This window comes from Labeo rohita, chromosome 6 (assembly GCF_022985175.1).
Source record: "Labeo rohita strain BAU-BD-2019 chromosome 6, IGBB_LRoh.1.0, whole genome shotgun sequence".
Lineage (NCBI taxonomy): Eukaryota > Metazoa > Chordata > Actinopteri > Cypriniformes > Cyprinidae > Labeo > Labeo rohita.
In genome coordinates, this window is record NC_066874.1 from 26405125 (window position 1) to 26416562 (window position 11438).

The 11438-nt window shown below is 39.6% G+C and overlaps 1 protein-coding gene across 1 annotated transcript; it reads right to left on the minus strand.

Moving 5' to 3' along the window:
- Nucleotides 1–2540: 2540 nt before the first annotated feature.
- Nucleotides 2541–8988, minus strand: ip6k2a (inositol hexakisphosphate kinase 2a). Its single transcript, XM_051112576.1, has 5 exons — nt 8386–8988; nt 5922–6135; nt 4979–5151; nt 3978–4153; nt 2541–3889 (listed from the first exon to the last, which is right to left on the minus strand). Exons 1-5 carry the CDS (start codon nt 8594–8596, stop codon nt 3254–3256), a joined length of 1410 nt encoding a protein of 469 aa, XP_050968533.1. The 5' UTR covers nt 8597–8988; the 3' UTR covers nt 2541–3253.
- Between the last annotated feature and the right edge of the window lie 2450 nt (nt 8989–11438).

Consider the following 11438-nt stretch of genomic DNA (forward strand, 5'->3'; position numbering starts at 1 on the left):
TTTGCCCTCACAATGCTCTATTCTTAGAAACACAGGGAGAACAAAGGTAGAATAGAATGAATTGAGCTAAACCAGAGCACAGCTGAGCACCTATAATGAGCATGCAAATGTTAACTCTCTAAATGAGCCAGCTGCATACTTCAAACCAGTAATTATGTAAGCCGAACATATCCCCCATATGTTTCAGATTGGGGTTGAATTCATTTGATATTTGCCTGACATTTTAAAGGAGGCGTAATTAACGTATATAGGCCAACACATGATCCCCAGCGCTAGAGAAAAGAACTAAAAATATGGTGCTGTTCTGTTGCCATAGCGATTTCACTATTACCAAACAGCTCCGTTGCCATGGTAACCACTGTTCTGGAGGATAGGGTGATGCTAAACTATACTGACAAACAAACAGGCGCACACACACACACAAAAACAAAACATGCCAAGTCACACACACTTGCAAACATGCACTGACCAATAACCATTTACATGCTATTGACTCACTGGCGCTCATCCATGATGTTACATCATATCACTGGGACAATGCAGTCCACTGAGACACTGGATAAAGCAGAAAAAACAACCTAACAGAACAAATGATTAAACGTGCACTGTCTTCAAAGCCTGTAAAGCCCATCATTTGGCTTCTGAAGCCCCCTGTGGAGCGCTTATGTTTTGGACCAGCTGTTCATACACCACAAGTCTAGCACAATATGATGAGACATCTGAGTCCATTTGAGTATTAAATATCATAATCACAACGATTTCAAAGCATTGCTTGGTTTTAATAATGACTTTTTTTTTGTTTTTGAAAGACGTCTCTTATGCTCACCAAGCCTGCATTAATTTGAGCATAAATGAGTAAAGCTGAAAATTTGTTTAAAATCATTACAGTTTAAATCAACTGTTTTCTATTTTAATATATTTAAAAAATGTATTTATTCCTGTGATGGCAAAAACTGGATTTTCAGCATCATTACTCCAGTCTTCAGTGTCAGTGGCAGTGTATGTACAAATCTACCCTATAATTATAAAAATCCATGCAGTGGTTTTTAATTAATCTGTAAAAATAATATTCCCTTTTTCAAATCGAGCCATTCTCAGATGCCTGTCGTTGTGGCGCCACACCCACAGAGGCCGTGCCCACGATAGTTGATTGACATGAGCGTCTTACCTCAGATCAGCTGTAACAGTCCGACCTCCATGTTTTGATACTGGAGCAGGGATGTAAAATCGCCTTTCCTAATAATGTGCCAGTTAGCAAGTTTAGCAGCTAAATGCAGCTAAATGCGGCTAAAGTAAACATGCTCGTCTTTCCACAGAGAGAAGAGAGGGGCGGGGCGAGCAGAGCTCATTTGCATTTAAAGCTGCCTCGACCGGAATGGGATGATTTTTGCAAAGCTGATTTTGGCAAGGTAAAAAGGGTGCTGTTTTACACTAACATTGAACATTTTTAACCAAAGTATATTATAAACTTTTCATTAAGATCCAAATGAATCATATCAACTTGTGGAAAATGGGCATCGAGTGACCCCTTTAATAATGGTTCTTATTAGTGAGTCTATATTAAACCCTTAAATATTTTAGTCTAAATACTGACTGGAGTAAAAACTGGAAAAACAACTAGCCCCCATCTTAAGGACTGTTGTTGATACTGCATGTGTGTTTTACATGTGCGTCATTGTGTGACAGTAATACCGGTCTATTTGTAACCTAGACAAGAGTCTGAATTCTCAAACAGCCAGTAAAGAGGAACAGGTCAGGCCACTTGGTCAGGACACCTTGCGTTAAAAGTTTCACACAGGGCAGGACATTAGCATCCTTAAAACTTGTGATAATATAGAGTGATTTTCCGCTGCCTCTTTAAGAAGACTGTGAAGACTTACGCATTTAATCCAAGTACACTGTAAAAAATAAAAAACACAATTTGTTGAGTCAGCTTAAAATAATTTGCTACCCTGCTGCCTTAAAATTTTTAAGTTCAGTCAACTAAAATAAGTTTATTCAACTTGAAATGTTAAGTTGTACTAAGTAACAACTTAGATATTTGTGTTTGCTAAACTTAACAGATGGGTAAGTAACCCAGCTGCCTTAAAATTTTAAGTTGATTCAACTCAAATATCTAAGTTGTCACTTAGTATAATTTAACATTTCAAGTTGAATAAACTTTTTTTGAGTAGACTGAACTTAAAATTTTAAGGCAGCCAGGTTACAAATTATTTTAAGTTGACTCAACAAATTGTTTACAGTGTAGGCAAGGGAGGCAGCCCTGTGAAAAAAACAGCATATGCTGGTAGGTATGTTTTGATGCTGGTTTAAGCTGATCCTTTGCTGGCAGCAACATGACCAGCATAAACCAGCAAAGGACCAGCTTAAATCGAATCGTTTTTGCAAACTAACTCTTCTATTGTATTTTTAACCAACTTTTTTGTTGCACCATTCTTTATTTAGCATCTAAGATTCATTTCTAGAATTTGATAGAAGATACAGCACACCTTGCTTGAAAAAAAAAAACAAAAAACAAAAAAAAAACAAGTAAACAAGACCAGAATTTAACACAAACAAGTTTTATTTTTCCTCCAACATACCGTGTACAACAGATATAAGATAGAGGTATCTGAACATGTCAAATAATAATATTTATTAATATCATTATTGTAACATTAATAACATGGAATGTAGTTTTCGAATCTCCATTCACTTTTTCAATGTTTTTTCTTTTTAGTTTATTTAGGAAATATGACAAATAAATAAAGCTTTATTATAGTCTCTGTATGTCAACTAACTATCTGAATATAGTTGTCTCTTCACAAGGGGTAAAGGTGCAAGGGGAGGTTGCTGGAGAGCATTAACAGTCTTTCTTTTCGCCACCTACTATTCCTTCTTCCAATAAAGAGTGCTCGGAATCTAATCAAAGTTCCGGAACCTTCAAGGAATGAGCACGTGAACGAAATCAGGTCCTTTTCGGCAAACAACCGTTTTGTCTTCTCAATAAATAAAACGAAAAAGGGAACGGCAGCAACGTTGTAACAGTACATCAGGGGAAGTGAGTAAAGCTACTAAAGATGGAGGAAGCAGATCATGTGACGTCTCAACGTTAGCTTTCCGACCCTTTTAAATCCTCTACGGGCACAAAAATCAGACACTGAAAACAACTGAACAGGTGGAGCTTTCAGATTTTTTACTGAGGGACTGAAAGAACGAGGAAGAGAAACATAAAGAAACATTTTCCCATTCTTATGCCATGCCAAGCTGCGGTTTAATCTGTGCTGTGGTCCTCTAGCTGCGAAATGATAGTGATGAGATTTTCCAATCCGAAGATGTAACCGCTATCCTGGCCCTCGTGGACTACACTGTCCTCGCCGTAGTGCCGACACGTGGTGTGGGCAAAGTCAATCATGCGAACGTCCACTACCGGGCCGCTGTCTGACCTGGCCATGCGTCGCACCACAGCGGAGCTGCTGGTGCCACTACCGCTGCCGCCACAAGCGCCGCTATTGCTACTGCTGCTGGCCGCACTTGCGCCGTGAGGGAATCCAAAAGCACCGCCCTCCTCTTCTTCTTCCTCTTCTTCCTCCTCTTCTTCCTCCTCCTCATCGTCATCTTCTTCTTCCTCCTCTTCCGAAAGCCCATCCTCTGCGGAGTGGCGTGATCGCGGAGGGTCTCCGTCGTATATTATCAAGAGCGAGCTAGAGTAAAAGCGGTAGCTTTCGCAGGCCTCCAGGGCTGCTTGCATGTCCCGCAGCCTTCGCAGCACCGGCGACAGGAGCTCGCGTCTTAGGCGCCTCCCGTCGTGGAAGAACTGAAAGATGGCCTCTTTGAAGCCAGACAGGGTCAGCTTACGGCCGTGGTACTTGTTCATGAACATGAGCTGCCCTGTGTCTGAATGGTAGACCTGAGGAAAGCGAAGAGGAGCGTGTGAATAAAACATCGCCTTTAAGTGTTTTGATTATTATGGAATTAGGCTCAAGAGTCCCACTAACCTGCATGCCGCAGAGGCGGACTCCGATGCTGGCGGACGTACTCTGCTGACATTTGCGGATCTGGACGGCCTTCTTTTCTTCAGAGGCGTCGTCCCCGTGCTGCCTCGTGCCCATCTTTAGATCAAGCACGCAAGGAACTGTGTAGCGCCATGTCAGGTTCTCCAGTAGGATGAATTCTGATGGGACGTGCTGGGTTAAGGGAAATGTAGATTCTCCTTTCTTTTCAGTATTATTCTACAATTAAGCTTTGTTTTACATGATAAATAGGCCAATTTTATCAATTTACTTCGCAATTGTCATTCCAATTGTAAATCTGCATACGAATACAAGCTTTATCATGTGCTTTTCAAGCTTTTTAATGCATTGTGTTATTTGTTGAAAATAGTAGAATTTTTTCAGGTTTCTTTGATGAACAGAAAGTTCAAAGAACAGCATTTATCTGAAATAAAAATCTTTTGTAATATTATAAATGTCTTTATCATAAAATTATACTGACTCAAGCTTTTAAATGGTATAGTATATGAAGTTGCAAAAGCTACAAAAAAAATCTTACTGTTTAAAAACTTTTGACTGGCAGTGTTTATATATTATATTATATATATTATACTACTCTTCAAAAAAATTGATAGAAGCTCTTATGCTTTCTAAGGCTGCATTTATTTGATCAAAAATAAGGTCATCTGTGAACCGTAATTTGCTAAATATTATAATATCTCTAATATAATATTATTATACTTAAAGTCTAATTTATTCCTGTGATGGAAACTGAAAACTGTAATCATTTTTTAGAAAGCAAAAGAACAGCATTTATTTGAAATACAAATCTTTTATGACATTGTATGTCTTTAATTCCACTTTTGATCAATTTAATGCATCCTTGCAGAACATTAATTTCTTAAAAAAAAATAAAATAAAAAAATTCTGATCACTTGAATTGAACTGTACATGTGTGTGGATGTATCATCTCCAGCTTTGTTGTTTGTGGCAGCATTGAAGGATACTGTATTGGTTACGGTGTTTTGCGTTCTCCTTCATCCTCTGCAGGTGTTGTTGGTGGCACTTGAGGCTCCAGGGGTTGTGCTTGAGCTGTGGGCCGGCAGCATTGCTCCTCTCCAGGCTGTAGTAGAACACCTCGGCCTGCTTGAGCCACTCCAGCTCCTCCTCACGTTTCACACTGGAGGGGAGAGGACAGAGATGGGTCAGTCAGATTACAGCCAACCTGCAGGATCGGTTTACTACTTTGGTAAAACTCAAGTTTTCAGAGATCAGAACAAAACCTTATGCTGTGCGGTTTGCGCTACAGACATAAACGACACCCCAAGTCGCGTGACTTATTGAGGAGAGTTAATACCCATGATTCCTAAAATCCTAAATCCCCCTATAGAGAACAAATGCCTCTTATCTGGCCTTTCACCCCTTCCCCAGTCACACTGAGGTCATTTCTAAGTCACAAAGCTACGCTCGTTACATAACCTCTTGCTAAACTTTGGCTCAAAACACGCATTTGCACCAGTCCGGTTGCCAGCAGCTGAGAGTGCATCTGCTCTGCCCAGCTGGGTGTTCTGTGGGTCAGTGCGCTCAGCGCCTCCTCATGACGACAAGGATGCTACGACCGGTCACATTCTCATTGAGTCAGACAAGTACTGAGGAGGGCCATTATTACAGGAGAACACAGGCTAGTATTATTCAAGAGATGTGGGGTATTGTGGCCTAGCCATTAAAGCTGAAGACTAACTGAAAAGCGTGATTTGTCAGTATTGTGTCCTTGAGAAAGACTCCAAACCTCCCTCCAGTCTCTGGTGAATAACTACATTTTGATCTAAATAAATTTTTTGACGAGTTTATGTAGTAGGACTGAACAATTTGAATTTATACACATAAAAAAAAAAAAAAAAAAGACAAAAACTATGACTACAACAGCATCAGATGTTACCGTGCCCTCACCTCTTGTCCTTATCCTTCCGAGTGTGTCTGGACCGCTCTTTGCTGTAGCCCTCATTGTCCAGCAGCATCTTACTGACCCATTTTATTTTGTTATTGGGTTCCAGGTCAGCCGAGGGGTCCACGTTCTCCAAATCCCCAAGTTCACTGTGCAGAGGGTATGCAATGAGACACAAATTTCCTTCCTCATCCTCCTCGAAACTCACCGACACCACACCTGCAGATGGAATAAGAGAGAAAAAAAAAGAATAAGGTCAGAGGTGAAATCATCATTACTTCACTTCAGCAAACAGGAAGCAGTCAGAGTTCCGAGCTTAAAGTAAACTGTCTGGGAAATCTTTAACATCTCTTACCCACTTCTCTTTTTTGCGCTTAAAAGCTCGCCAGTCTTTAACAAAAGCTACTGAGCCGACAGCACGGGCTGCTCCTAACCTGATAGGAATCACACAATCCATAACAAACAAACGAGACAGAAATACTTGGAAAAGAGAGAGAGAGGAAGCAAAGAAGACTGAGGGTTGGGAAGAGAGAGAAAGAGAGAAGCCTAGAAACAACAACAACAACAGCCAATGTACAGGATCAGCTTCGCTGGATCAGTTTCCTCAATCTGTCACAGCAAACCACATCAAATGTCTGTTCAATCAACGTCACACAAGAAGGAAACCAGCTGACAAACAAATGACAAGAGGCTAAGGATATGATGAAACCAACACTATTTATTGTCAAATATCACGTCACTTCGTGACTCAAATTCAGGACTGATTTCAAAAGCATCCATAAAACACAATGCATCAAAACCTGGCAACGATCACATGTGAACATTACAAGAATTACAAGAATGTATTGTGAACCCGGAAGACAGTCCCTAAGACATATACAAGAAACATCATTTGCACTGAAAAAATAAATAAATAACCCATAAAAAAATTAATGTGTTGTTCTGAGAGAACAGAGTTTTACAAGGGATAATTGTCATGAAAAAGTCCATTTCAACCCCAAATAAAAAATGAAAAAAAAAAAGATATATATATAACAAACGTATATAATTACAATTAAGAGTTTTGTTATAACATTATTTTTAGAGTATTTCTATTGTCATTCTCAATTTCTACTGTCATTCTCAAAATATGCAAATCCCTTAATACAATAGTTTTTATTTAAATCAGCTTAAAGACAAAAAAATGCTACCATGCTGTAAATTTTAATCATATATATATATATATATATATATATATATATATTTATTCATGTATTTATTCATGTATTTATATTATATATATATATATATATATATATATATATATATATATATATATATATATTTTTTTTTTTTTTTTTTTTTTTGCATTGCATTGCATTGCAGGGAATATATAATAAAGAAATTACTCATGAAGCATTTAAAAATATTTATAAAGCATTAAAATCATTATAACAGAGCACAATGCAAAAAACACAACCAGTCTTGTCTAGACTTTTAATTCAGAATATTGAAACATGCAAAGTAGCACTTAATGCTATTGATATAAAAAAAAAGCATTTCAAGACACTATAAACAACCACATAAACGTCCAAGCTTCTGTTTTGACATCGAACCCATCCCCCCCAACCTCACCCAATAAAAAAACAGATGTCTTGCACACTTATCACACTGTGAAACAGGCCATTTAAAGAGTACGGATGCTGCGGTGTGCATCCAAGCAGGACTGTGTGTATGTATGTGGGTTTTAAAAGAGAAAACAGAGAGAGAACAACAGAGACAGATGGATATAAACAAAAATCTAAGCCGGTTGAGCTTGTCTTTCCAGGTGTGTCCTCATGAATGACAGAATTTTTGAAACCACAAGTGTGTGGGAGGCAGTCTATGATGTCACATCGGCAGTCTTTGCGTCCAGACAAAAATATTTCCCATTGCTGCCGCATTTCAAGTTTGTTAAGATGGGAACCGGTCCTCATTCAGGTATCTTCAAATGAAACCCTGACACCTAGGCGTATGCGTTAAACAAAGTACAGCCTTGCTAACATGCAATAACTTACCTTATAGGGGTCATACCTAAAAAGGGATTTTTACAAAGGCAGTACACTCAAATGTTTAAAGAAAAGCGATAGCTGTAACCATTCACTTTCATTGTAAACAACAATGAACGTGACTGGCAGGTGTTTTTTCTCAGTTCCACTAAACAGTGAACAACATGAGGGTGAGTAAATACTGGTAGAATTTTTTTTTTTTTTTTTTTTTTTTTAGGGTGAACTGTCCCTTTAAGAATTATTACAACAGCGCCACCTTGAGGAGAACAGCGTAAAGACGGAAACACAGCAGCACTGCTGGCCTTCATTCAACACGAAGATGTTTTTTTACAGTGTAACACACCGAAAAAATATCACAATGTACGGGAAAGACAGTTGTGTGAAAGAAAAGAGCGGCTTTCATAGCCAGGAAAACGAAATAAGACGTCACATCAGTACTTACCTCGATATTGCGGTGTAAACTTCCGCATAGCCGCAGGGAGGCTCTTGTAAAACTGGTGCTCCCGGGGGATGAGGGGCTTGCATATCGTCTGCTCCCCGAAGCGGAGCACACAGGAGTGTCCCCCCACCTGGTGCACAAAGGGTTCAAGGAGCACCCCTTTCCCCAAATACCCCTGCGGCTCTGTCTGCATCACCTCGATGGCTGGGCTCATCCTCCGGGGGCATTAGACTCTCGCTCCTGGTCCAGCTGGACGCCACAGACTTGTAGACGGATGAAAATGACGAGATAGCCTCTATACGTTATTATCTGCCTTTCGTTTTATCTCGATTCACTCTATCGTTTATTCACGTTAGCGATGTAATCTCCGCCGTGCAGCAGAACACTGCAGGACATAAACAAAAGAAACAGGAAGGAGGAAGAAAGGCGACACGACAGAAGAAAGAACAGTCAGTCCTTTCTTTTACGACACGAATAATCTACTTCGTATCTTCCTTATTTAGTAAAGAGCTCTATATTTGTCTTAAGGGCGAAATTTAAGGGATTTAATCGAGAAAGAGCCGCTTTCTCGGAAGCCCTTCTACTGACACCGTAATCTCTCGCCGAACTGAGAAAATGTCAGTGCTGCATCAGTAGCTCCGCCTCTGACATCAAATCGACCAATCAGAGCGCCAGAATCAGTGTTGGGTGGCAACAAGCGATGAGGACAAAATGCGAACAAAGAGTGAGGAAGGGTGGGGGAGGGGAGGATGTAGATGGAAAACAGTCTGAGGTGGAGGGGGAAGCGGAGCGACTCAGCTGTTTTTCTCCCTGTGACATGGATGTCTTAGGGAAGCTGGTAAAGTGCACACTTGAAGGCACTCGCACGGGTCACGACACGAAAATGCAGAAAATGCACTTTAAGGGTGACTGGAAACGAAAAAGCAGAAATGAAAATGATCAAAAATAAATGAAAACTTTAATAAACTAGCAGATAACATTGACACAGCCAAGATGTCAAAGAAAAAATAATTTTAACATTAAGCAATAAGGTTTTTTTTATTATTTATCCACCTTTTTCTTCCCGTAAAAGTGGGCGTGGCCATTTGTATATTTTGTGGGCCTGACTTCTGCTTCCAGCTATTTTTAGCTGTACAAAACACCTTTTCTGCGTCCGAAATCGCATACTGCTTAAGTAGGCACTACATTTAAATATGAACGTACTACCCGACCGTTAAAAAGTACGTTCTATATAGTATGAATGTGGGTAGTATGAATGGAATTCGGACGTACTACATCCGCCATATTGATGTTGTCACGTGTCATGCGTCGTCACAACAGCGCGAAAATTTAAAGAGACTCCACTGCACGAACACCGGCACCGGCAGTGTTCGGCGTTTTAACGTTGATTGGACAGACAGCTCAGAGAAGGCGTCGGTCAGCTGCTCGCAGATCACGCCTTCGTACACAGCTTCTAGATTATTTATCAAATAACGTTTCGATTTACAATATCATCCGTTTATTTAGATTGTGTTAAACAAGTGTAATTTAATCACAATAAACAACGTTTTTTACACTTGAAATGAGCCACGTCTCTCACGTTCCGCCATTTTTCGAATATGACGCCTCCTCTCCCGGAGCCTCATGGGATATGAAAGTGTCCATGATATGCGTACTACAGAATTCGGGCGGAAGCAGTAGGTCATCCGGGTACTTCTCGCCTACTGAATTTCGAATACTATGAATTCGGACATACTACTCGCCTCGCATACTGTTTTTCGCGTACTATATAGTAGGGAAGTATGCGATTTCGGACGCAGCTCTTGTTTTGCTGCTTGATATTGTAAATTGGTATGTGTGACCATGGACCACAAAACCAGTCATATGTGTCAATTTTTCGAAATTGAGCTTTATACATAATCTGAAAGCTGAATTCATAGGCTTTCCATCGATGTATGGTTTGTTAAGATCGAACAATATTTGGCCGAGATACAACTATTTCAGTATATGGCATCTGACGGTGCAAAAAAATCAAAACATTGAGAAAATCGCCTTTAAAGTTGTCCAAATTAAGTTCTTTGCAATGCATATTACAAATCAAAAATTAAGTTTTGATATATTTACAGTAGGACATTTACAAAATATCTTAATGGAACATGATCTTAATTTCCTAATGATTTTTGGCATAAAAGAAAAATCAATAATTTTGACCCATACAATGTATTTTTGGCTATTGCTATAAATATACCCCAGCGACTTAAGACTGATTTTGTTGTCCAGGGTCACAATTATGAGCACACTGGTTTGTAGTGCTAACAGTTTTACCATTTACTGCACGTTGTTATTCTTCTTGTTATTTCCCTACAGCGGCTAAAAAAAAAGCTAAAGCCAGCCTAAGCTCATTGGCTGGTTTTAGCTGGTCTCCCAGCCTGGCTAGGCTGGTCAAGCTAGTTTTAGCTGGTTGTTCTAGCTGGTTTCCCAGCCTGACCAGCTAGGGAAGTGGCCAAAACCCCTCTAATGGTGTGTTCACACCAAACACGAAGCGGATTTGTGCATCACATCACTCGTTCTAGATTACTCGCATGGATGTTTTTCGCATCACTCGTGCGGATATCAACAAGGCGTAATCAATCATGGTGGAGATAACTACGATCGCTGCTTTGCACCTGTTGTGGAAGTCCCAAATATGCTGGAAAGCCAAACGCCGACGTGTCTTTACACCACCATCCAGAGGCGGATGAGTATTAATCCTACATTAATGTGTGTGTTACATTTTACTGTTGTATATACACTGACATTATTATTATTTCTTTCTTTCTTTTTTTTTTTTTTTTTATTGATAGCAGCATCTCTGTAGCCATGCTAATAAAACACAACTACCACTACAACTGATTTGAACTGTTTTCTATGTTCCAGATATATGTATCATAAATTCTGGCTACATTAATGCTCTCTTCCATTTTCTAATTCAACCAGACTTGTCAATATGCTCTTCGCTGAATGGCTTGCACGAGAACACTTCATGCAAATTTTCAGCTCAAGTTGAAATGTTTTATCTTGAGCAGAAGACGTGTTTG